Here is a 27,898-nt window from a genome sequence, read left to right on the forward strand (position 1 = left end):
TGCACTATATATTAGTTCTTATCCACAATATGAAACATGGTGTTGAGATTGATCCTCAACACGTTCCCGCAACATTAATGTCCTGAAGTAGGCCTTTCCTCAAGCTGATGATTTTAGATTTTGAAGAGTGGCTGACCATTATTGCTTTTTCATGTCTCCTTAATGGGAACGTCCCTCCTGAACCAGCAGTCTATTGGTGTAGAATGGTAAAAATGTATGCATCATTGTCTTTGCTTACACAGTGCTATAGTGTAATATCTCCATTGAGCACTATTTCATGGATGAAATGCTCTCTAACTTCAATATGCTTTGTCTTAATTGATATATGAGCTCAAGCTCCAGGTCTTGTGAGCTTTGAGCTCCTTGTTGAGTGCTCTCAAGAGCTACTGCAAGCTTTAGAGAGCCCTCAATGAAAACCCTAGGGAACTAAGTGGTTGGCAGGTCATCCCCCTAAGCAAAGGAATCACATAGAGGCCGAGACTCGTCGAGCAAGCTTGTGGAGGTCATAAAGTATCGGAGGAGCTCATTGAAGTCACCGGCTCAATGATTGTTCTCAACCTGTGCACTTTGAGCTCTCCTTTTTCAAAGCAAAGGTCCAAAAAGGAATGCAACACTCTCACATAGAAAAGCACTTTCTTACTATGAACTCACAAGAAACACATAAGCTTCAAGATGCAATATCTCTTCCACCGAAGCTCCAATCAAGGAGTTCAATGAAGCTCTCATCTCCTTTGCACAATGACATGAAAAGCTATAGCAATGAGCAAGAAGAAGGATGCCTCAGCGGAAGGCAATCTGCTCTAATACCATTATAGGGAGTGTCATGACAAGAGAAATGATTATTTAGTTAATTAATAGTTATTAAAACCTTATTATTGCTAGGCGCCAATTTCATAGTGCGGTTATATGTTCATATTTATGATTGATCAAGCGGTGTAAATAGTACCACTAAACTATGTAGATTAGTAATAAAGATGTGCACACACGTATCTAGGTCCTAGGGGCAATTGGAAAGGGAAGGGTGCATTAGAGTGCAATAAATGGTAGGTACATGGGTCATAGAATAAGGGTAGGTGTAAATGGGAAGATGGAACTTGAGTGATCTCAAAGGGCATTAATGAAACTATATCACCCTTCATTGTGAATCTCACATAGCATTCTCTCTCCCACCTTGCATGTAGGTCGAAATAGAAACAAGTACTCTCATGAGGGTGCTCTTCCTCATTGGAGGGCCAATCGACATTCAAATTCTGCATGCATCACACACATTTGCATTCTTGAGAAGTGTGGTTATTCACATTTGATTTCAGAGCGGTGACAATCCAAGTCTGGGACAGGAACAGAGGAGTGAAGGAACGAGCAGTAAAGGGAGAGGAAGGTAGTGTGCAGGACAGGCAGAGATTGACGTGAAACAATGGGAGAGGAGAGGCACGGTCAAGCCTGGTAGCCATGATGGTGGGAAGAGGGCAGACGGCATGCGAAGGCAGAGGCAGAGGCAAAGGTGCATGACGCGAGCAGCGACAATGACCTGAACCCGTCTGAGGGCGATGGACCAACAAGCAAAGCGTCTGTGCTGCAAACGATCTTTGCATTGACGAAAGAAGAAACAACGCATATGCGCTGCAAATAGCCCGTCTAAACAACCCTTTTTGTTCTTTGCCTCCAAGCCTTGAATTTCATGGGTCGAAGGTAAGGGCCTTCTTTAAAAATCTTGCTCTCGGATGGGGAATGGGGTGAAACCCCCCCCCTTCCCCCCATGTGAATGTACCCTTACAATCCTTAAACTGTGAGGAAAAGAGACCCCCCGTTGTCCCCAACGTAAAATTTATCCTAAAGTACTCCAAAAATACATATAAAAATGGATTTGGAGGGTGCACTTTCCAAAAATACTTATCAAAATTAATTTGGAAAGTGCACCAATCCAAAATCAATGAAATACATGTTATTGTCATACACTTAGATTCAAATACCTACATTGCACGTAGGGACCTAGTGCTAAAAACTTCAATCAATTAGGTGTAACTACTAAGCATAGTAGTTAATTTCTTGTTGATTCATTGTTAATTATAACATGAGAGTGATCATAAACTAAGATGCATATAATTCAACATTTCAATGTTCACCCTAATCCCCTAATAATACAAGTAGATGTATCATCTACATTCAATTTGTACTATAATTGCAAAGTGTTTCTTTGCTATAGTCCACCTTGATGCATAACCATGATGCAATCTAGTCCACCTTGGGGACAAGCATCTTAAAATCTATTATAAAGTCATTACTTAGTACACCATCTAGCATTACAACACGTAGCATTGGACTTCATAAGCTTCAATGATCCCTTAAATATTTTTTAGGAGCACACTGTAATCATTTGTATGAACCAATGTACATAATAATATTGTCATGTTTTGGAATAACTACACTTTTATTTGGATTGACCCCTCGTAGTTCTCTCTCTCTCTCTCTCTCTCTCTCTCTCTCTCTCTCTCTCTCTCTCTCTCTCTTTGCCAAGACAAGGCCAGAGATCATAATATTTGTGAGGATTCTGAGACTCGTGCCATAGTAAAAGATTGATTGATATATTAGGTATATATAATATACGAGTCTTGGAATGGATGCAAGCAATCATGTGATAGGTGCTATCCTTATCCAAGGTGGTCAACCTATTGAATTTGAAAGCAAGAAGCTGGATAGTGCACACTATAATTATTAAGCTTATGAGAGGGAGTTGTATGCAATTGTCAGCAGTTGAAAAAGTGGTGGCATTATTTGTATGGTGCCCACTTTAAGATAGCCTTTGAATCAAGAGAGTATCAAATGGGTGTCATCTCAAAAAGAGTTAAACGGTCGTAAATCTTGCTAGGATGACTTACTCTAGGAGTTTGACTTTGAGCTCAGGTATCGCAAAGTTTGGTCCTACATAGTTTGTTGACATATTGAGTCATGCACCCACGGTTAATGAGTTGAGTTTTACTCAACTGAAGAGTGATTTATTTGAATCACTAAAGGGTAAGTGCGAAGCTAATCCGCATCATTCCTAGGTGTGGCATGTAGGGATCCTTCATACTTGGCATCTACTTTAGAGCAAGTTATTGATGTTGGCCCCGATCATGAGACAAACATGTCCACAAAAAGTGGTATGTCTCAACTTGTGTCTTTGGACACTTCATTAACGAGCGATTAAAAGGTTCAGTGGAACAAATTTTCAATCAAAGACAATTACTTACTCTACAAAGGTAGAGTATATGCACAAGTGGACTTGACACACAACACCAAATTCTTTATGAATGTCAAGATCATCTAGGCGCAGGTCATCTGAAAATACGAAAGACATATGCTCTGATTAAAATGTAGTCTTATTGGTCTAGGTAAGGATGTCCAAGATTATGTTATGAAGCATCATGAGTGTTAAACCAATAAGGCTAAACATCTTTAAAAAGGTGGCCTTTTGAGTCCAGTGAAGGTTCCCGATGGAAAGTGAAAAAGTATCTCTATTGACTTTATGGTGGGATTACCCAGAATGGACAAAGGCCAAAATTTGGTATGGGTAATCATGGATCAATTGACTACAATGTGTCGGTTTATTCCATTGAAGAGTACAGTGAAGACACTAGAGTTGGGCTATATCTTTGTTGAGAATATATATCCCTCATATGGCTTACCTATTGATATTGTAAGCGATAGGGATCCACAGTTTAATAGCCACTTTTGGTGGATAGTGTTCAAGCGACGCTCAGTTAAGTATGAGTACTGGGGACCATTCACAGAGTGATGGGATGACTGAAAGAGTCAACCAAGTTCTCAAAGATATGCTTTGTGCATGCGTGAGTAAGAAACAAACCAATTGGGAAGTGTATCTTCCTCTATTGGAGTTTGTTTATAACAATTTAAAGCATTCAACTACGGGGTATAGTCCATTTATGTTGATGTAGATTTCCAACCTCGAAGCCCATGGCATTGGTCTCAAGAAGGAGAAATTAGGTAAAGTAAAAGACTTTCTTCAATATCTCAATGAGATATTGAACATAGCCAAAGACAAGCTTAGATAGGATCAGAATCATGCTGACAAGATTTGTCATCAAGTGACCTTCAAAGAGGGGGAATAAGTTTTGTAAGGGGGCTTGAGCATTTAGAATCCTCAAACTCAAGCTCAAAAAATCATTCAAATCTCACAGTTACTCATTTCTTCTCTCTTTCCTCTCACAACCAATACAAAGAAGATCTGAATGAGTAGATATCCCTTTGAGAAAGCATATCTTTTACATCATGGCTCCAAATGGAGAGCTTGTTGAACTGAAGCAAAGGGGATATCACCCTCTATAACATGTGGGAAGAGAAAGACTACAATGTCTCATTAAAGGCAAAAAATTCAATGGAATGCATCATGGAGTACCCTATTGGAAGCCTATGCTTGATTGGAAGGCAAGACAATTACAAACTCTACACCTTCTAGCTTTTAGTACAAGCATAAGGTTGGAAGGTTCTAATACCATGTGAAAATGGAGGGGAGAGAGGAAGAGAGTAACCACACAAGCCTACAATGTACATCTATATTTTAAAATGAAAAGAAATGGTGTTGTATACATGGATTCCCTTAGGTTAGGGTTAAGGTTTTTGTCCCTTATCCCCTATGCCTTTTTAGTCACTATTCACATAGAATGATGTTGAGATTGTCATCTCCAACATAGATTGTACTCAAAGCACGACAATGCAAAATTTTGTGACATAGTAGTTGACGAGGAATTAAACTTTTAACTTGGTTAGCTTGATTGTATCTGCCTATGAAAAAAGGGGAGATCGGTGGGCCTTCCCCTCTCTTTTCTTTGGGGGGGTTCTTTAAAAAAAAGTTTGAGAGCAAATATTTTAAAAAAAAATCTAGGCACATATACATACAAAAAAAAACATCTAGACACATATACATACAAAAGAGGGAAACAATCATGCAAAAACATGTATACATGCTCTCTTGCATGCATAGATTTTATGAATGACCCCCTGAGATATAAATCCATGTAGGGGTTAAGTGCCCTTAAAATACCATATACAAATTATTCTCTTGCACTCCCTAATTGTTCTTAAAAATTGGTATCCATCTCCATGCAACACTTACAACCCCAATTGTTGCAACCCAATCTTCTGTCATGCATTGCATTGCTTGGCTTAACTTCTTATCCTACTCCTTAAGTCCTTTCTTAGACCCTTAAGTATTTTCTTATTTTACTCTCTAAAAGCTTTCGTTAAACCTTTAATCTATTTTTGCAACACTACTCTCCTTATATGTGGGAGAAGTGCACACTTGAGCTCATTCCTTTCATGATTGGATGACTTGAAGATCCTAATTCCCAATAGGGTGATGCACTATACTATTGTGCAACACCTACACATATGTCCATAGCCAACAATAGAGTGAACAATGATAGAAATTTATATTGTTGAACTCTATACCCCACTACTTTGGGCATTGGTACGTAGCAAGGAGAGAAAAGAGTAGCAATTTTGGGTATACAATGGAGCTGTGGCAAAATCGAAGATTAATAATAGCTCACATATTGGCCACTAATCGATGACTATGTTGCCCATGCAATATATCTACATAGTTGAGCTATATAATATTAAATGGGGCTATATATCTACATAGTGGAGCTATATATTTGATCTATGGGGCTTTAGCTCACAAAGTGAATCATATCATTGGTGGCTACATATCCCCTACATATCAACCATGGTGAGTTAAAAATTAGAAGCGTTAACTAGGAGTGTGTATGTAGTTTTGTCCTCGCCATTACTCCTTCCCTATCTCTTTCTCCTTTCCTCTGCCTAGACGTGTGTTAACTTGTACAAGGTGGTGGTAGATTCAATAAAAGAAAATAAGTAATGGAAGTGAAAATTCAAGCAAAGAATGAGGAAAACAGAAAGAAGATTCAAAAGAAGAAAACAAGAGGAAGCTAAAGCTAAAACTAAGATTGAGCAAAGAATGAGGAAAAAAGAAACATGACAAAAAGTGGCCTTAAAAATAAGTAACCAATCTTATACTATAGGTAATGACATTGACGTGAACCATCCTTGGGTGGATGTATACGGTGAAGGGAAATCCCACAAGGCATTGAATGTAGGTATGAGCCTCAATGTCGAAGCTTGAGGTATTTGCGTAAGATGTGGTAGATAACGATAATAAGGTTGTTGAAGTTGGCTCTTGATGAGAAGAAGTAGATAAAGATGTGTGTACCGAGTCCCTCTGAAGCATTGAGGGTGCCCACCAAGTTGAGCTAACGTGGTAAACATGTCCACTGTGCAAACTTGATAGAGTGGCCACCATTGCCAACCCAAGCTCGGGCATAAGCCCAGTGTGTAAACTTCCTAAGAGCAACTCCCCACACCAGCTAGTGGCGCTGGGGAAGCCTCACTAGCAGAACATTTTCATAGGCCCATGGCTGGAAAATGCTGAGAGTTGTAGTTTCTTGGTGGTGGAATGCTGGCATAGCTGCCTAGGAATTCCTAATTCCTACCCAGCATTCGACTACTCGACTGGTTGAACCTGTTGGATTGGGCATTATGTTTGAAACTGCCTCCTTTACAGCCTCAAGGTGTCTTTGTTGAAGTTTGGATGAAGCTAGGTGCCACTAGCTTAGCGTGTTGCAAAGCGGTGCAACAGGGAGTAGATTCCATCAATGGTTGGCAGTTTGACACGTAGGCACACAATTTGTCCCGCTATGGTAGTTGCCCATCTAGTAGTCTCCCTAGCACTTGGGGAGCTGCTCTAAGAGCAGGGCCACATGAAGACTGCCAAACCTCCAAGTATGGCGAAAAAAATAGTTGCCAATTGTTTGCATCTATCAACAAAATTTGAAGGCTTGGCCACCTGCACTATGAAACGGATGTGGGTCTGCCTGGGCAGGGGCACACTAGTGTATGCAAAGTACTGTCTTGAGCGTGCCAAAACTCCCATTCCTAGAGAATATAGGTCCAATGGTGGGGGGAGGGGGGGGTTGGCACCATCCATACCTCGGTCGCTCAGCTGGGTGTCAGTTCAAGGCTAGTTATTAAGGTGGGCATGCAAGTTTGCATCTCCGTTCAACATCTAAAAACCACCGTTTTTAGTAGCGAGGTTCTTTCTCATTTTCATGTGGCCAAGATTTCAAGCACGGTAGATCCGGTTTCCCTCCAAACTGCGGTGCATGTGGCCATGTGCTAAGGCCACGGCCAGCGTTGGGCCAAGTCAGCCATTGCCGGCGTTGGGCCAAGTCAAGGTGGACTCAACGAGAGAGTTGAAGAGGGCCAGTATGGAGTTGGTGGGCTAAAAGGCCAACTTGCACTTTGAAGTTTGATGTGATTTCAGCCCTTATAGCCTAACTTGAAAGCTCATCTCGTTCTTTTGTGTTATCCCATTGCCCCTTTCTTCCTGGTCCTCATCTTGCTCCCCTACCCTTCTTTCTGCCTCTTGCCCTACGCTGTGCCTTTCCATGGCCTCCAAACGCATCCTCAAGGAGCTCAAGGATTTGCAGAAAGATCCTCCCACTTCCTGCAGCGCTGGTAAATACTCTCTAACCTCTGTTGTCTCTTGATTTGCCATGGAGTGTCTCCTTACGTTTTCCGATTTTCCTTGAAGTTATCTTTCTCCTCTACGTGTGGTACGACGTATTCCTCTGCCGGCTCGCGGTCGGATGTGGTTTTAACTGTTTCATAGTGCAATGGCTACCTTACGGCGTCTCATGTTGAACGGATTAAGCGGTATCCATGAGCGCTTCCTCGGATTTTTCATCACGTGAATTGTTTTGCGTACGTTTCAGGTCCGGTGGCCGAGGATATGTTTCACTGGCAGGCGACAATCATGGGCCCTACGGATAGTCCGTATGCGGGGGGCGTGTTCTTGGTGACAATTCATTTTCCTCCAGATTATCCGTTTAAACCTCCTAAGGTATGGAGTATCCCCGACCTTTTCGCTTCTAATAAATATTTATTTCGTGGCAGTTTATACTGATCGGGAAAACGTGTTTTTTATCGTTGAAAATCAGCTGCTCCACTTCTTGTATATTGTATATGAGAGAGAGAGAGAGAGAGAGAGAGAGAGAGACGTAGTGTACTTGACCACATCGTCAGCTACGACGTCCCCTTGTCTCACACTTTTGTGAGCAACGCGTTGCTCACGCTTGTGGTTATCGGAAGTACAGACTACTCAATATGGTTGATCTTTTTTGATTGCGAGGAAACTCACGTTTGTCTGATCAAGAAGCCATTACTGCATGGGTCACAGCCCGAAGCCTGCGGACTGAGTAGGGTGCACATGTGAAAGAGCCTGCGTTTGTAAGACAATACATACTTGCCTCGATCGCTAGTGTTTCACAGTAGCAAGACCTTTTTATTAGCACTGGCTCTCCTAGAGACAGTGCTTTAGGATCGACTTGAGGCGAAGTTTTGTGATTATTTGTAGTTTTTTTGGAAATTCCTAACCTCCACTTTTGGATGGGTGCTCGCTTTTGTTTGGAATAGAGTCACTTGTTTCTAAGTATTTGGGGGCACTATCCACATGGTTTGAAGCTATAATTTTTTGTTTGTTTAGATGATTTGGGGAGGTGAGAGATGTTTCACATATGTACATATGCAAGTGTATGCATGCATACTTGGGATAGCTCCTTCTAAGCTGTGTAAATATGTGTGAATGTACTTAATTGGTCCTATTGTTGGTGCAAGAAATGGATTAGAGGTACAAAAGCCCTTGTGCCACTCCTTGTACTATGCTTATTTGCGTAGTAGTAAAATTTATCAACAGCTCATTGAAATGAAAGACAAGGAGAGATCATCCTAGGGCATTTGCATCGACACCTTTGCTAGGGTGCCCTTGGGTGCATGATTGGCTAAGCATAGGGGTCATGAAGCACCACCGAAAGTTTACTTTTTACATACGTGCCTGTACCTACAAGAAATTTATGTTGTGATACCCATACTTTATATGCATGTACGTGTTGATATATAAAATGCCTTTGATACACACACATACATATAGACATGCTTGCCCACATGTCTCTGACTTGAACTCGCGTCCTCACAACCCCTGCCTCTGTGAGTAATTGTAACAAAAGAGGCACTTTAGTATCCTTTTAGCTAGCTTTATACTTTGTACCTCGTACCCTAGTCTTTTAAATTGATGCCATGTGGCACCAAAAGACAGCCCGTACCTTCTCAACCTCCACTTCGAACAGCTCCCAAAAAGCCTTTGTAGCTTGCTGGTTCCAGGTCCTCTCCACAGCCCATGTCTTCTTAGCCAACCTTTGGCTCTGATACCATGTGAGAAGTGCAGCGGTGCTAAGCAACCATGGAGAGAAGACAGCAAACACTCACAGAGCACAACTGAAAACAAGAGAAACCAAGAGAGAGTTGGACAAGGATTTCAGGGAAAACTCTTCTACTGCTGGAGAAAACCTCTACTGAACTGGGGAACTGCTCACTGTTGAGATGCCTTAAGTGGGAGGGGGGGGGGGCCCTATTTATAGGGTCACTCCCTGCCCCAATAGGAGGTGTAGGTTGCCGCCAAGGGGCCGACCCTGGTCTGGAGAAAACCGACCAGGTGGATCGCCAAACAAGGTGCCACCTAGGTGCACACGTGTGGCCTAGTGGAAGCCCCAAGCAGGCTGGTAGTGCCTCCAAACAGGCCCTGAAGAGGCGCTGCAGATCCCTGCACCCTCCTGTCTACTCCACGTCGTATGGCCAAGACCCGGATACGCTGGCGAACAGCTCCGAGCAGGTCCGTGTACGTGCTGGCAACTGTGGTGAACCCCCTCTGCCTCTCCTGGGCAGGCAAACCCACAATAAAGGTGTAGGATAGCTGCCACATGGCAGCCACGCATTGGATGCACCTAGTACAAGGGGCTCCACTCCCCTGCTCCTAGCCACGCAAGCCTCCTTCAGCCCTCAGCAAAAGGCCGGCGGGATTGAAGGAGGATCTACCCATTTACCTCATTTATACCAAGGAAACTTCATTACACTCTTGCATATGGGATTTCTCCCCAATATTCCACGTTATGATGAGCGAACGGCTCGCGATGTTGTTTGCCCAATATGCAAGAGGGACAGAGACCTTGGCGAGTGCCGACGTTAGGGAGGCCGAGGACAAGCTGATCACGGAAAGCACGATGAAGAGCATCAATGTGTAAATGACCAAACTGATAATGCCAAAGGTCGCCAAGAGAGGTTCCTGTAAGTGAGGGAAGGGCAACAAGCTTGTAGATACCATTAGTAGAATGGCCAGTCCAAACCGGCTGTCCGGTGGCACGATCGCGGATGGTGACAGAGGCTGCTTCAAACTCAACTTTCATATCGTTTTGACAAATCTGATGAACCGAAAGGAGATGAAAGCCGAGAGACGGAACATAAAGAACACGAGAAGAGTGTTTACCCCCTTTGCCATCAGGAATAATATCAAGAGAGCCCTCTGAATGAACAGGAATAGAGTGCTTATCGCTGATGCAGACACGACCAGAATGAGGAGTGAGATCCTGGAGCAGTGAGGAGGAGGGGGTCATATGCCGAGAGGCCCCACTATCAACAATCCATTCACGAGCATCGGAGCTATGGAGAGCCAATGACTCTGCTGCAGGAAGGGGGACCGAATTCAAGAGCTCAAGGTGAACAAATGCAGGAGTAGGGGTAAGGGAAGCATCAGTCGCAACGGCCAGAGGTGCGTCAGCTCGTTTGTGTTTGCGGTAGGGACAATTGCGCCAATAATGGCCAGGAGTGCCACAGTGATTGCAATTACCTTTGGGAGCAGGATGGTCACTGGAGGGATCTGAAGGAGATGAGTTATTGGCAGAGGACGGGGCATTCTTGGAGCGTGATTTGGGACGATGGGCCACAAGAGCCTCAGAAGAACCATCAGAGGTTTTAGTGAATTGTTCCTCCTGATCCATCATCATGGGGACAAGTTCCTCCCAAGTGATGGTGCTGAGGCGGCCAGAGGTAATAAGAGAAGAATAGAATGCTGCATATCGACTGTCAGTAATAACATGAGATAAGAGAGTAATAGCCATATCTTCGGAGGAGATAGCCTTGCCTGCATGGAGGATGTCCTGATGCATGCTCTGCATTTTGTTGATGTGGTCCCGTATGGAAGGAGAAGTAGTTGGATCGAGGCGACGAAGCTGAACTTCCAAGGAAATACGTTTCATGGGAGTGACGCGAAGATACATGCCATCAAGAAATTCCCAAATAGCACGTGCAGAAGTAAGATGCTTGATATGATTGAGAACCCCTGGTTGACAATTGAGAAAGATGAACGAGCGTACACGAGCATTCAATTTATCCCAGATAAGAGAAGCATGTGGCTCCTCCTCAGGTGACGGACGAGGGATCCCGGGATCAACAAACTCAACAAGATCATAAGATTCCAATACAGACGCCATCTGAATTTTCCAAAGAGAATAATTGGTCCCATCTAACTGCCGAGCATCTGGAAATGTAGGAAGAGTGGGAATACGTACAGGCTTGTCAGACTCTTGAAAGAAACTGGACATAGGGGATACGCGAAGATCCGGAGTAGAATCCTTTGTTTCATCAGCCATAACTGAAACCAGGGAATGGACAGCAACAAGGGGCTGAAGAGAACGGGGCTGGTGAAAAGATCAAGGTCTAGAACAGGGCTGCCGATAGGCAGCAAAAAAAAAATATTTAGGGAGGGGAGAAGAGAGCTTTGTAGTCAGTGGGAAGGAGAGTTGCTGACGAGGACAAACTTCTTCAACTTCATCAATATAGAAGTTCCCATATCAGAGAGTAACCTGGTGCTCTGATACCATATTAAAATGGCAGCGGAAGATGCAAACAAACTGAAATTATAGAGCCACACAGAGAACACTAGAGATAACAAAATGTATCACCACTGATCTGCTGTAAATCAGCCCTTAAACCAGGGCAGCAACTGAAATACAAGATATCTTGAATAAGATAAGAAAACAGGAGCTGCAGGAGAGGCTGAACTGAAGCAGAGAAAAAGGGTGGGACACAAGAAAGCTGAAGCCTGAGAGCACGGAGGCAGGTGAAGCCTGAAACGAAGAGGCAAGGGCCTGGAGTGAAGAGGCTAGAGGAGCCTGAACTGAGGAGGCAAGAACCTAGAGAAGAGGAGGCTGAAGGAGCCTGGGTGAAGAGGCAGGAACCTTGGAACAAGGGAACTGTAGAGGCCTGGAGCGGGGAGGCAAGAGCCCTGAAGAGGCAAGATCTGCTGCGGGAGTGTGGGCAGCCAACTGAGCAGGTGAGAGGGGGCTCTGAGGGGATGGTCAGGAGCAGGCTGTATGCTGGAGCCTTGAGGAGCTGCAAGAAGTGATGGAGGAAGTGAAGGGAAGGAGGCCCTTTTATAGGGCAGGCGAGGGGGGGAGTCGGCCAGTTTGGCTGGACCGACCAGCCTGGTCGGTCAGGCCAACTGGGCCGACCAGCTGGTCGGCCAACCTACCCCCTCTGGCCCCCTTGCTGCATGGGGGCTGGTCGGCTGGCCACTCCTGGAGATGCTGATTCTCAACATCACCTGCGCATCAAGGGGCCTCAACACCCCTTTTAATATTCACATATCCAAGGTGCCACCATGAGGGGGGTTAGGACCACACACCAAGGCTCTTATTTCCAACAACCCCCCATGGGCCTAACCCCACAAATATCGAACTGCCAGTCAACGTATGCTGCACACCCACTCAGGGCCCGAACAGCTAATTATGCAGTTGCCCACTAAGGGCCCAGGCCGCCAATCAACAACTGCACAGCTCACCGACGCAGGCCATCAATTCCCATGTCAGTCATCAAACCATAGACAGAACACATGAGTCATCACTTCCCACGTGTGCAGCCGCAGCCAGAGAATCGCGCACAGCAGCTTTCGTAGGCAGTTGCCGCTGTCACATCAGAGACCATGAAACGTCGTGCAGATGCCACGTGTTCACAGCATAGTCCGCAGGCCGCCGTGCTTTGATACCACTGTAGGATAGCTGCCACATGGCAGCCATGCATTGGATGCGTCGAGTAAGGGGGTCCCACTCCCCCGCCTCTTGCCAAAGGGAGACACAAGTTGGATTTAGGAAGACCCCTTAAAGCATTTAGTTTAGAGCAGCTTTTTCATCATGTTCATTTGTCAATATCATGGCTTATTGTAGTTTTGATAGCTGTCTTTGTTGGAAAGGTCACCTTCCCATCTGTAAGCCCCCAAATGAGGAGAGCGTGGGGGAGGGAGACCTAGGGCAGAAGATGCCCAGAGAAGAGAGAGAGAGGGGGCTGCCACATGGGCAGCACCTCACAAGAGAAGAAGGCTGCAACAGATGGCGCGAACTATAGTGCAGATGGCGGGGCATCCAAGTGATGGAGCAGGCCTGCAAGTGGGCAGATCAGAGTGGCGCAGCAGAGGCGGGACAGACCAGCACATGGGTCGGCCAGGAGAGAGGCTGGTTGGGCTGCTTTGAGGCAGCCAACCAGGCCTTATATAGGGCTGACCTAGGGGCTGTCCCTTGCCTAAATTGGAGGGCCAAATGCCCTAAAAGTGTGGGCCATAAAGGCCTAGTATTGTGAGCCCTTAAAGGGCTGGACCAGCAGCAGACTGGTCGGCCAGTATGAGGCTGCCTGGTCGGTTTTCTCAGCAGGCCTTAGGGCCTATATAAGGAGAGGCTCTTGGTCTCATTTTAGCATCCAGCAAGTCAGCAAACAGAGGAGCAGCAGGAGCAGCAGAAGCCTGATCTTTGGGCCTACATCCAAGAGGCAAAGCAGGGCCAGAGTTGCTGCAGACTGAGCTCACTTGGGGCTGAGCCTAGGCTGTCTACTAGGGCAGCAAGGTGCTGAGATCTTTGGACGGAAAGTCTACTTGCGCTCGAGGTGGAGCATGCGGGCTCGAGTCTAGAGATAGCCAGCTGATAGGAGAAGGACCTTGTGGTAAGATCAGAGGACCACACCATTGGTGGGACTCTGGATCTATCTCTCTTGTATTGTGTCCATAGTTTTGGACGGAAATATATATTTTGGTGGTTTCTCTATCTGGCCGGTTCATTGTCTATTGATGAGTCTGCACATCTATTGAATGCATATAAGTAAAGAATTTTGTGATTCCACACCCACACCGCACACTGTGTGAGCTCCTGGGCATTACTATAAGTCTTCCGCTGCATGTACCCTTTGTTGGGTATTTTCTAACATGGTATCAGAGCCCAAGTAGGAGGCTCACAGGTGTGGGAGCTTGAAGGCAGGGACCTTGCTGAAGGACGACCCTGATTCAGAAGCTCTTGGGAATCGACTTCCACGACTGAAATTGAGTTTGGTTGACTTTGCTGTGTGGTATAAACAGCAGAGATGTCAACCTCTACAGCCTCTTCAGTCCCTGCTTTCCCTTCCTCCTCCCCAAGTTTTCTCTCTTTCACTTTCCCTAACCTTGGAGAGTCTGGGAAAGTGGACGGGACTAATTACCCGATCTGGAAAGTGAAGATCCGGAGTCATTTAGTGGCTCGGAAGTTGTGGAAGCTGACCACGGGAGTGGAGTCGAAGCCGGAGGACATGGTGGACAGGAAAGGGGACATAGTCATGGCAGTAGACAGAGAGGAGCTTGAAGCTTGGGAAGACAGAGATGCCCATGCCCTGGCAATAATCATAGGGACTACGGTGGACTCCATTCTTTCACATATCCAGCTGGCCAAGACGTCAGTAGAGGTGTGGGCCACATTGAAAGATTTGTACGAGATGGACAACACCTCCCGGATTTTGCTTCTTCAGCATCAACTCTACAATCTTGATATGGAAGGAGGAGATACGGTACATAGCCACTTGACGAAGGTCAAGGTGGTGAGGGATCAGCTGGCAGCAGTTGGTCAGAAGACAGACTCATGCCATTTGGCCTTGATGGTAATGAGGAGACTACCTCGGAGTTTCAAGAGCTTTGTTACGGTTGTGACAGCAAGACAGAGGACCAAACCTCTGACGTTTGAGGAGTTGGGTCCATTACTGCTACAGGAGGAAGCTCGGGAGAAGCTCTACAATGAGGACAAAGACGACAAGGCGATGCTGGCGAAGGATTCCGCTGGCAAAGGAAAGGGCAAGCCTAACAGTGGCAAATCCAAGAAAGATGACTCTGACGACGAGGGGACTTTTAAAAGGAAGCAGAAGAAGAAGTGCTTCTATTGTGATACGCTAGGACATTTTGCAGAGGACTGTAGAAAGAAAAAGGCAGATCAGAAAAACAAAAAGGAGTCTGACTCAGATTCAGAGGGAGAGGTCAAAGCAAATGTGGTAATCAGAGAGTTGTTCTTGGTAACATCACCGAGTGTTACCGAGGTCAGATATATTGATCCAAAAATCACAGTGAGGATGTCTGACATAGAGATGTGCGTCGACAAGGAGTCAGATGCCTTTGTGAAGGTGAAGGACAGCATGGAGCGCTTGGTACCTTCCAGGTGCATGGCTGTTGACACTAACACGAGGGTGGATTCCATGGAAGGCCCTGGGGTCTCATGGTCAGACGGATGCTGGAGTTCAGAAGAGGACAGTACAGGATTACACAGGCGCTTGGTGGGTGCCTCAATGAGAGTTTGCTTTCAGGGCAAACATTCAGGCAGTACAACAGTTTGGTATGTACTTGATATTTTGCATTTGAGTCTTTATAGTATGCTGTGGAGAGACTCTGCTCTTCATTTGTCTCAGGTGATACGAGATTGGAAGGAATTGGCCTTCTTCGAAGGTAGAAGGGGAAGTATTGGTGCTTCTTCAAATCTCGGACGCAGATTGCTAGAAGGTGATGAACAAAGAGTACTGAAGCCAGAAGAGTACCTGCTTGAGAACTCAGCGAGAGTTCATGGGCCAGGTTATCTGGAAATATTCATTGGTTGCAGACCTTGCCAAAGGAAGGACGGGTTGAAACAGACCCTTAGAGCATGGTGCTTGGAAGACTCCAGGTTGTTCACTCATTATGAGGGGGACGACTGGAAGATCGTGATGGCTGGATTGCTCGAGTTCGAAGGCGGGAACGTGACTGAAGGAGGTGGTGCCAGGAGGTGCTACCAGAGATGGACCTTTGTACCAAGATGGTGTTCGGAAGCGGAACCAGATTTGGTGGAGCAGGAGCCACTGGATGAAAAGCCAGGAAAAGATTTCGACATCAAAGAGTTCCAAGGAGTTACTGGAGCATCGTCATCGACGTGTTGGCATTGGGCCGAGATGTGTCGGTGAGAGGGGGTGTTGGAAAGGTCACCTCCCCATCTGTAAGCCCCCAAATGAGGAGAGCGTTGGGGAGGGAGACCTAGGGCAGAAGATGCCCAGAGAAGAGAGAGAGAGGGGGCTGCCACATGGACAGCACCTCACAAGAGAAGAAGGCTGCAACAGATGGCGCGAACTATAGTGCAGATGGCAGGGCATCCAAGTGATGGAGCAGGCCTGCAAGTGGGCAGATCAGAGTGGCGCAGCAGAGGCGGGACAGACCAGCACATGGGTCGGCCAAGAGAGAGGCTGGTTGGGCTGCTTTGAGGCAGCCAACCAGGCCTTATATAGGGCTGACCTAGGGGCTGTCCCTTGCCTAAATTGGAGGGCCAAAAGCCCTAAAAGTGTGGGCCATAAAGGCCTAGTATTGTGAGCCCTTAAAGGGCTGGACCAGCAGCAGACTGGTCGGCCAGTATGAGGCTGCCTGGTCGGTTTTCTCAGCAGGCCTTAGGGCCTATATAAGGAGAGGCTCTTGGTCTCATTTTAGCATCCAGCAAGTCAGCAAACAGAGGAGCAGCAGGAGCAGCAGAAGTCTGATCTTTGGGCCTACATCCAGGAGGCAAAGCAGGGCCAGAGTTGCTGCAGACTGACCTCACTTGGGGCTGAGCCTAGGCTGTCTACTAGGGCAGCAAGGTGCTGAGATCTTTGGACGGAAAGTCTACTTATGCTTGAGGTGGAGCACACGGGCTCAAGTCTAGAGATAGCCAGCTGATAGGAGAAGGACCTTGTGGTAAGATCAGAGGACCACACCATTGGTGGGACTCTGGATCTATCTCTCTTGTATTGTGTCCATAGTTTTGGACGGAAATATATATTTTGGTGGTTTCTCTATCTGGCCGGTTCATTGTCTATTGATGAGTCTGCACATCTATTGAATGCACATAAGTAAAGAATTTTGTGATTCCACACCCACACCGCACACTGTGTGAGCTCCTGGGCATTACTATAAGTCTTCCGCTCCGTGTACTGTATTTTCTAACAGTCTTTTGATTTAGTTCCTCTCCTTAGCTAATCCTTTATGTGACGTAATATATACATTGAGGGGTGAAGCTGGCAACCCTTGCTCGAAATTCATGGATATCTAGAGAAGAAACAAACTCAACCACAACTTCATCAACATCAAATCTGTCCAAGAAGTGAGATTGAACCCATCTACATTGGACCTTGGCCTTACAGTTGAAGTGGCTAGCGTTGAGCACTCCATCAGCAAACAATGTTGCCAAGCCGCTCAAATTAAATTCTCTGAAGACTATTCCTTTATTGGTGATGTACTTGTTGCTGTGAATGGCTCAAGACCCTAGGAGAGTTCTCTATGGTCTTGAACAAGATGTGTATGAAGTTTCTGCATGCTGGAAAACAGGTCACATGTATGGGCTTTAAACCTCCTAAGTTGATAGTCATAACTTCCACAAAACTAGCCAGGGAGGGGGTTGTGGACTTATGCTGTTCACTTAGCTAAAACAGAGGACAGCAATGGACTGTGGATGGAAGACAAGGATATGCAGGAGCTGCTGCAGCAGTTTTCAGATGTTTTTGCTGATCTTCCTCATCCCGTACCTCCCAAGAGAGATGTGGATCATGCAATTGACCTTGAGCCAGGGTCAAAACCAATAAATAACCACCTTATAGGCTTTCAAGGGCTGAAAGGGAGGAGGTAGCCAAGCAAGTCCAGGAGCTTTTGGATGGGGATTTCTGCACACAGTCAGTCTCCTTTTGCTTCCCCTGTTCTCTTGGTTAAGAAGAATGATGGCTCTTATAGGATGTGCATTGATTATAGGGGCTGAATAAAATGACTGTGAAGAACAGGTTTCCTATCCCAAGAGTGGATGATTTACTTGATGACCTGAGAGTAGCCAAGTACTTTACAAAGATTGATCTAAGGCCAAGCTACCACCAAATAAGGATGGAGAAGGATGAGCAGAAAACTGCCTTTAGAACCAAAAGTGGTTTATATCAATTCAAAGTGATGAGACAAACTGCTTTCAGAACTGAACGTGGTTTATGTCAATTCAAAGTGATGGCATTTGTCCTCACTAATGCTCCAGCAACTTTCCAAGCACTCATGAACAAGATCGTACAGCCCTATCTCTGTAGATCTGTCCTAGTCTTCTTTGATGATATACACATTTACAGCAAATCTAAAGAGGAGCACCTAATGCATGCAAAGCAGGTCCTTGAAGTCTTGAGAAACCACCAACTCTTTGCCAAGGCAAGCAAGTGCTTTTGACATTGAATACAAGATGGGGAAGGAGAATGTGGTGGCTGATTCACTCTCTAAGATGTGGGCATGCACTCTATCCTCCATTATAAAAGTTTACAAGGATTGGATACATGGAATTTAAGAGGGATACCTTTCAGACGTAGTAGCTGCAACCCTATTTCATGACCTGCAGGACCAAACGGCCTTGACCATCCAGTTTACAAGCCTAATAATGGGCTGATTTGGTTCCACGATTGGATTTACCTCATTGAAAACTCAGTGTACAAGCTGCTGGTGCTTCAGGAGCAGCATTCATCCCCATGGTTGGTCATGCAGGGCTATTGGAAACCTATGACAGAGTGAAACAGAGTTTTTATCGGAAGGGCCTTTGGAAAGATGTATACAATTATGTACAGTGCTGTAAGCCTTGCCAGCAAAACAGGGAATTAAACCTTAGCCCAATTGGTCTACTCCTGGTAAATAGACACATATCTCCATGGACTTTATCACGGGTCTACTTGTGACTCCTAGAGGCTGGAACATCATGTATTTTTGGTTGATAGGCTCACAAAGGCTGCACATTTCATTCCTACCAAAACTTAGTATTCAACTTCCATGATTAGTTGCCAATTTATGGAGAATGTCTTCAAGTTACATGGGTTGTCACAGGAGATTGTGAGTGGCCATAATGCCAAGTTTCTCAGAGTCGTGCTTACACAGAAGCGTGATTTCCAGTCTAATAACTTAATAAACTTAGAATTTTAGAACTTTAATAAATTCCACATTAAAATACCACAACTTTAAATGCATTCATACCAAATACATCCACATAGCAATAGAAGATAAAAGAGGTAGAGACAAGTGGCACCTGACTAGGTGAGAATGAGGCTGCTCCCTGCAACTGGGTTAACCCAGTTGTTTTTTTAATGTACTCAATGATTCTTAGCCTCACTATAATGGTAGTACAATTCTTTGGACAAAACCCCATCTAGGAAATCTAGAGTTCTAGACCCAAGACCTAAATATAGGACTATTACAATGATCTTCCTTTTCAAATTGGGACTGAGATGTACATATCATTGAGAATCATCCAAGAAAGTAACCACTGGAAGCCCTTGGCCCGTGACCAGGTGGAGAAAATCACAGAAATGGTCTTGGTCCTCCTCCTTATCCCTTAAACACAGGAAACTCAGATTCCACCCATTAGGGTTAGTATAGAAACCTTAGACTCTGGAAATATCAATCTTTTCAACACAAGCAAAACCCTATCTATCTAAAAATAAAAAAAACCAGCTTAGAGATAAAATCAAACACCTTAAAGATCAATCAAAAGTGAAAGATGATTTTGAAACAATGGAAAAAGAAAATAGCTCAACCATCAATCGCACCTTATAAACTAAAGGTTAGCTGCTAAAGAGAGAAGGTGCTGCTAGAGAGAAAGCATCTAGAAAGAGAAAACATCTAGAGAGAGGAAATATCTTCTAGAGAAAGAAAGAAAGAAAGTTTATTAAAGTCTTCGGAAGACCGATGGGTCTATGAGACTGTGAAAATCCTGATACAACGAGTTGTGGTAGTGAAGCTACTAAACGAGCATCCATACCAATGCAAAATGCAAAAAATGCAGAATGGCAGTACTAAGTCCTAAGTACAACATAGTCATGTCGATGGTCGACTATATATCAATCTCAGCATCATCATCAATATCATCATCATCCCCAGCAACAGCAAGATATCAGGATGGATGAGGCAGTGGAGGCATGAAGTCGGCAATAGAGTGCTGTCGGCCACTCAGAGGTGCGGTCCTGGCACGTCTCCTGGTCGTAGCTCTGCGTTTAACCAGGGCTACTGTGACCCCCGTCGGTCGGGCTCCGACTCTAAACAAGGAGGGGATGTCTCCAAGTGTGCTCTGTGTGTCGACCCTCTGTCTGAGCTGTCGGGTCACGGGCTCCGGGTCATGGTTATGTCGAGGCCTCGTCTCGTTGGGGTCCATGTGATCTAGTTGAAAGAACTCCGTGATAGAGCTCTGAGAGGGATCAATCGAGGAAGAAGTCTGCTCCTGTCTCCGTGCTCAGATTATCCTCTCGCGGTGTCTAAGTGCCTCATGAATGAAACTTGCCAAACACTGTTGGTCTGGGTAGGAGAGGAAATGGGCTAAAATCCCATAACTATCTCTGAAGAGGCAGTGGAAATGTCCTCGGATCTCATAGTACACAGGACACCTGAAGATGAAATGCTCCTCTATCTCAACCTCCTGTATGTCACATAGTGTGCATATGCGTCGCTCCGTGGGTAGTCGCTCTGCTCTGTTGCTCTTGATGCGAAGTCTGTGTGAAGAGACTCGGAACTGCCCAAGAGAGATCCTCATCGAGTGGGGTAGGTGAATCTGTGTGTATCCTGGTGGGTCAATGAAACCCTCCGCTGTGATATGTAAGAAGTGATTTCTGTAGAAGCTAAGCTTCACTGGGAGTTCACTCGGTTCCAACCAGGTCTGAAAAGTGTGTAGTTGTAGTAGATCCTCATGGATAACCTGGTTGACCTTGTGTAATAAGAGGGGAGAGAACGGAGCATCCATGCTATACTAGAAGGGAGGTAGTCTATCCATGTGGAGCCCCAGTCGCTCAAACCATCTCTCTATACATGCATACCAGCACCTCTGATCTCCTCCTGCTGCAAGCGCCATAGAAGAGGATAGAGCTATCCATGGTAGCCTGTTATGCCCCGAGGTATAATCCCCATATTCCCTAACTCAGTACAGATATTTAATGATCTGAAATGCAGCATCTAGCTGTAAAGGGTGTGACCCAAACTCAGCCTGAATGATCTGGTGAGAAATGGATGACTTACCACGAATCATCCGTGATAGCATGAGAACTTGTAGCCGCTCCACACGGGCCCACTCTGTATCCGACAAGTCTGGCCCCTAACAAGGACTGCCGTACATCCCCGCTGGGCGAGCCAAGGAGTCAAAAAGCAACCCCTTGGTGCGTGGATCCTGAAAGTGTGAGCGGAAGCACTGCCTCTCTAGCTTGGCCAATGAGGCATACCCTCTACTCAAGCGTGCTTGCATTGCGGGTCTCATAGTGAAGCTCGGTCCAGAGAAGATAACCCCAAGATAAGTGTATGATGAAACTATCTCAACAGATGACCCCGCAAATGTGAACTGCCCCTGACGCATGATGGCTCGAGATGTAGCATGAGAACTTGTAGCCGCTCCACACGGGCCTACTATGTATTCGACAAGTCTGCCCCCCCAACAAGGACTGCCGTACATCCCTGCTGGGCGAGCCAAGGAGTCAAAAAGCAACCCCTTGGTGCGTGGATCTTGAAAGTGTGAGCGGAAGCACTGCCTCTCTAGCTTGGCCAATGAGGCATACCCTCTACTCAAGCGTGCCTGCATCGCGGGTCTCATAGTGAAGCTTGGTCCGGAGAAGATAACCCCAAGATAAGTGTATGATGAAACTATCTCAACAGATGACCCCGCAAATGTGAATTGGTTCTGACGCATGATGGCTCGAGATGTATTGAAGATCATGACCTTGGTTTTACCCAGGTTGACCTTCAAATCATGAGACTCACAAAAGGACTGTAGTGCATCTAGTGTCTCTGAAGCCCCTCTGCTGAGGAAGACAAGAGAGCCACGTCATCTGCATAGAGCAAAGTCTGGATCAGCGTGCCCGCAAGAGAGTAACCTACACCCCCCTGTGTCTGCATCACTGTCTCAAGCTCGTCAATGTAGAGGCCAAACAAGGTAGGCGACAAAGGACACCCTTGTTTGACCCCGATGGTACTCATGATCTCGTCTGTCCACCCGGATCCTGTTCGAACTCTGCCAGAAACTCTCTCGTAAAGTGCCATGACAGCCCAAATGATCTCCTGGTCATAACCCAAGTCTTGTAGGCGCCGTATGAGATGGGCTCTCGGGACCGTGTCAAATGTCTTGCGAAAATCCACAAAGCAACAATAAACCCTCTGCTTCCTTGACCTCGCCTCCTCGATGATATATCTGAGCGTCAGAATGTGGTCCATAGTTCCATGATCACGTCGGAATCCGGCCTCTCCTGCTGCTCTGAGTCCTCGACACTCTGCAAGTCTGCTAACGTCGGAGTCAAGTACTGATGCATAAATCTTGGACATGACATGTCCAATCATAATGGTCCTGTAGTTCTCCGGGCTCATGGGATCCCCTGCCTTGTGGATGGGTGAGATAGTGCTAATGGTCCAAGTGTGTGGAAATCCCAAAGAAACCGCTTCATTAAAAAGCTTTGCTAAGATCGGGGCTAGGAGGTTAATCCCATATGCAATGAACTCAGTGCATAGTCCCTCGTGATCCTTTGCTCGACCATTATGAAGTTTCATTACAACATCCTTTACCCCTCCTCTAGTGAAGAGGGTGCAGGATGTGGGACGAGGCATGTGTGAGAGGCTAGGGACTAGCTGATTTGGGATGTCATAAAGTGTGCGTGCATAATCAAACCAGATCTGGGTGTCAGTGACTGGCGGAGGGGACCGTCCTTCTAGAAATCTCCGCTAGAAGTCCTTAGAGTTGTTACTAAACAAAATGTTCAGTAGCTCCTTCTCGTTTCGACGAACGAAGTCTAGTTTCTTCCTCCGTACCGGTCTACGGTATTCACGTAGCGTATCTGGTGCGCTTGGAAGACTGTTTTTGGTTTCGAATCTGAGTTGACGGCATAAGGCCTTACACTCATCATCGTACCAACTATTACAGGGTACGGTTCCAGGGGGTGGTGGGCGGGTGGAGCGGGTGGTGTGGGGAAAAGTGTGAATGGCAGCCTCGTGTAGTGAGCGGGTGACAAGGGCAGCACGATCCTTTAAAAGGGGTATGAAGTCAATATAAGCGAGAAGTATGTACAGACGGCCAGAGTAAGAAGGTGAGTGATCCCAATCAAAGCGTATATCGTGGTAGGTGGAGTAAGCACTGAGTGGGGTGAAAGGTGCTGTGCGAAGGGAGGTGGAGATGCGAAAGAAAAGGTATGTATGATCAGCCCCTAGGGGGAGAGGTGCTACAATGAAGTCAGTAATGCGAGATGTGAAGACAGGGGATCCCATGATGTAATCAACAACACTGGAGCCCCCCCCCATGTGGAAAGCATATGAAACCACCTGAAGCGGGCCATCTGTCAAGACCATTATAGATAATGAGATCATGTATTCTGCCTAGGTCTAATAGGACCTCGCCTGTCAGCCGAAACCCGTAGCATACCTGCCTCCTCAAGGTCAACATCTGCCAGTAGAGTGGAATCATCTCTGAAATCAAGAAGTGGTACATGACGGGCCCTTGTCCTCGCGTTGAAGCCCCACATCGGGAGGGGGCAGGTGTCCTACAGGGGCCTGCAAGAAGTCCTCCCTCTCGTACCACTGTCCACTTCCCCTCCTTTCGGGCCTGATCCCGTTGTTGCAGCAAAGAGCGCCTCTCCTCAACTTGTGGAGGTGTGAGGTCCTCATCCATAGAGATCGTTGGTTGATCTCGAAGGACTGACCTGCGTCGTAGAGCTGAAAGTCATGCCTGAGTGTCATGAAATCGTATGATCTGGGGTTGCTCTCGGTTGGGATCTCTCCCCACCCGCCATGCCCTCTCTATCTTGTGCTCAGCCGCACCCAGGGTAGCGGTCACGAACGCAGTCGCATCTACCATCGGTGTAGCCTCAGTGCATGGGATCCCGCGTACTCTGATGTTGAGAGTCTTATTGGCTCTCTGCTGCTGCTCCATGAGGGTAGCCAAAACGGTGACCCTTGCGGGTTCCCGTTTGGCCACGTCAACCCATCTGGAAGTCTCCTCAATAGCAGATTGCATGCTCGCAATCTGTGCCTCGACCACCGGGGTACTCCCTCGGGTAGTGTGTATGGCTGTGACCTCCTGTCGGAGCTGCATGATATCCTGTCTGAGTCCCTGAATAAGACCCGCCTGCTCCCGAATGGCCCTAGCCTGCTCCTATATGATGTGGCTCTGCTCCTGGTTGAAGCGGACCTGGCTCCGGTGCGAAGCGAGCCAGCTCCATCTCACGCTCACGGAAACTATGTATCTCCATGAGTAGGGTCTCACAGGCCTCTGGTGTGTCAGTCCACCCATGTCCATGCTGAAACTGTGGTGACTGTGGCATGAAAGAGTGGGACTGAGTCCGAAAACTGGACGGTGGCTGAGTGAGGAACGGAGATGACAGTGGAATGGATGAGGCAGTCCCAATGGGGTGTGGGAGGGTGGGCTGACTGAGAGGGAGAGGGGAGAGTGAAGCGTAATGCGGCACAGTGTATGACACCTCCGAAGTAGGGGTCATAAGCTGTGCGAGAGCTGTAACAAGAGAAGAGGGAAAGGGAACAACAACCGGCGCCATGGGCATGAGTATGTCACTGATCGTAGATGTAGATGGAGCTGAGATTGGAACTAGAGCTAGGCCTGAAGCGGGGACTGAAGTCGAAGTAGAGATAGAGATAGAGGGAGCTGAGGTTGGAGCTGAAAACGAAACTGTCACTGTAGTGGGAGTTGAGGTTGAGGTTGAGGTAGAGATAGAGGCTGAAGAAGCTGAGGCGGGTCCTACCTTTGCCTTGCTGTTTACGCCAAGTCCACTTCGGTTGTAACGTGTGTTTACATCCTCCAAATTAAGTTGTGTTGTTTGCTTTTTGTTGTTGTTGTTATTTTCGTCTGTCTTGGCTTTGTCCCCCATTCTCTTGGGATGCGGGTGCAAATCTTAGTGTTAGTGTTCAGCCGGGAGCGGGAGCAGGAGGAGCGAGGGGAGTGAGAAGGGGGGTGCGGGTAGCGAGAAGGGGGGTAGTGAGAAGGGAGGGAAGGAGGGGGCGGAGGGCGAGCGCGGGCTGAGGGGAGCGAGGGGTGGCTGAGGGGAGTGGGGGGTTGAGCGGGAGCGAGGAGCGAGAAGGGAGGGTGCGGGTAGCTGCAGCAGCGCCGAGGGAGGAGCTGGAGCAGGAGGAGCAGTGCCAACGGAGGGGCAGAGCAGGGTGGGTAGGTAGGCTGGGCGAAGGGAGGTTGAGCGGAGCGGAGGTGGAGAGGCTGAGCGGTTAGCAGGGGCTTGAGGCAAAGAGGCTGAGCGACGGAGGTGGAGAGGCTGAGTGATGAGGGAGAGTGACGGAGGGAGGGGCTAGCGACGGGAGAGGGAGGCTAGCGACGGATAGGCTGAGCGGGGAGGCTAGCGACAGAGAGGCTGAGTGGAGAGGGGCTAGCGACGGGAGAGGGAGGCTAGCAAAAAATGAATCAATTTTGAGCTTCCATACTTAAAATTTTGAATCCTACGTCTGTTCAAGAAAAAACATATTTAGAGAGAAAGGAAGGTGTCTAGAAAGAGAAAACGTCTTCTAGAGGAAAAACGTCTAGAGATAAGGTGTCTGGAGAGAGAAAGCATCTAGAGAGAGAAATCATCCAAAGAGAGAAAACAAAACCTGAAAATAAAGAAGCGATTGGTCAAAATAGAGTAGCTCGTTTGATCAAGATTTATGTGCACTAGAGAGATTGAAATAGGGCGGTCAAGTTTGTAGCAATAGGGTCAAGAGTGGGCATGAAAAATCAGCAAGAGGATGGCTGGAAATAGTGCGACACGGTAGCAAGAGAGGCGGGAGGAATAGGTGATGTGCAACAACAGGAGGAGTGGGTGAAATATGTGATGGATGGGTAGCAGGAGCAGGTTGAGAGATAGACATGGACAACATGAGAGAAGCAGGAGAGGTAGGGATGGATGGGCAGTAGGAGAAGGCTGAGAGATAGGCGATGGTAAGCAAGAGAGGCTGAAGTGCAAGGCTAGGGAGGAGCTTTGAATGAATCTGAGAAGAAGACCGGTCCTTAATTTATAGAAGAGCTAGGGGAGAAAAGAGCAAACTCAAAAGCTAGGGTTTGTTGAATAGTTCCTGGATGAGTTTGGGAATGTTCTTGGAGTCATCTAGGTATATATTTGAATAGAAAAAGCTTTTACAAGAATAGGAAAAGCTTGGAGAAAAAGTCAAAAGCAGAAAAGCTCGACTCTAAAAAGAATAAAGCTTAAATCCTAGAAAAGCAAGAAAAAGGAAATAACTTTTAATAATTTAACTTTTTATTGTATACCACTCTACCCATACACAATAATTAATTAATCTAGGGGCCTAGGACTCGGAACTTAAATGGCTTAGATCTAGCTCGAGACAACTCGGAATTCTATCAAACAGGAACCATCTTTTAGCTCTCGGAAAGCCTCAGAAACTAGATACTTGTGGATTGGGTTTTGAGATCACTCCAACTCACAAGACTATGTGATCTAGATCTGTCCTCATTGACTAAGCATCATAGCCTAACACACCAAGGCTCACCCCCAAAGCCTATGAAGGTGTTAGGAGTAGAACAATCGGGTATGGAGAACCCTTGTGGGTGTGCGAAGCGTCATCAGTCTTATACGGCATGTTGGTAATTCAATATCGGGTGGAGGGTGATCTGGTAAGATAGTCATTCGACTCGTAACTTCACTAGTGTGAAGTCCACCCCATGCACTAGCTTTCGACATCTTGTCAATGGATGTGACTATGATGGATACTGAAGATCCATGGCCATGTTGAAGATGGCAAAGAGAGAGATTGTGTTGAAGACGGTAACAAAAGACCATACTAAAGATGGTAAACGTAGGCCATGTTGGAGATGGCAAACCAAGACCGTACTGAAGACGGTAGATCACACAGAGGGCGATAGAGCCACGCCGAAGTTGATTGGTCGCGTTGAAGGAGATAGATTGCATTGAAGGCGTGAGAGCTTTGATGTCCGGAAAGGGTCACACTGAAGGTGACAATGGAGATATCATGCATGGTGATCAGCCATGTAATGAGAGACTATCGTGAGATTGAAACTGCACTATGTTGTGTTTTTAGAGGGTGAGTTTGGGAATGTTCTTGGATTCATCTAGGTATATGCTTCTGCCGTATTAGCGGACCTGCAAATTTCACCTTGTGAAGTTCTCATCCAAGTTGCGGCATGCCGGTATTGCGATAATTCTTTCTATCTTAAATGGTGAGTTGCCCTATCAGCTAGATCTAGATGCTCATTTGGGAGAGACTAAAATGAAATCGTTTAGACTTCACAAGCAGTTGAAGCTTGAATGAAGAGATTTTGGAATATTTTTTGATTACCCTTCTCCTTTAGTGCTAGCCTTCGTCATGGCTGAGTCTTCCCTTCACCTCCGGAGTGCCGACAGAAACTCAGTACGAAGACTTTGTATAAATGGATGCTCAAGTATGTGTGGGTGTGTGGATTTGTATGTGTGAGAGCGTATTTTTATACTATGGTCTACACCCACTGTTGGGCGCTGATGACATCAGTGGGGATGTCATAGTAGCTAGTCCCTGCTATGCGTGATGGAGTTTATGGTTTTCAATCTTTCCACTGTTTTATTTTTCTGTTACAGTGACTCTTCAGAATTTGGCAAATTCTTTTGGGTGGAGAGGGCTGTAACAAATGGGAACTTTAGTATCCTTTTTAGCTAGCTTTATACTTTGTACCTTGTACCTTAGTCTTTT

The 27,898-nt window shown here is 46.4% G+C and overlaps 1 protein-coding gene across 1 annotated transcript in view; it reads left to right on the top strand.

Moving 5' to 3' along the window:
* The first annotated feature begins 7,319 nt into the window (after positions 1 to 7,319).
* LOC147903648 (ubiquitin-conjugating enzyme E2 8-like) overlaps positions 7,320 to 27,898 on the top strand; it is a 64,260-nt gene continuing 43,681 nt past the window's right edge. Inside the window, exons 1-2 of the mRNA XM_087400433.1 lie at positions 7,320 to 7,533; positions 7,791 to 7,918. Coding sequence (XP_087256559.1) covers positions 7,464 to 7,533; positions 7,791 to 7,918 — 198 coding nt within the window. The 5' untranslated portion in view covers positions 7,320 to 7,463. The remainder of the gene's footprint in view (positions 7,534 to 7,790; positions 7,919 to 27,898) is intronic.

The sequence above is a fragment of the Dipteris shenzhenensis genome, chromosome 3, assembly GCF_047967505.1.
Source record: "Dipteris shenzhenensis isolate YYH24624 ecotype China chromosome 3, Dip_SZ_1.0, whole genome shotgun sequence".
Lineage (NCBI taxonomy): Eukaryota > Viridiplantae > Streptophyta > Polypodiopsida > Gleicheniales > Dipteridaceae > Dipteris > Dipteris shenzhenensis.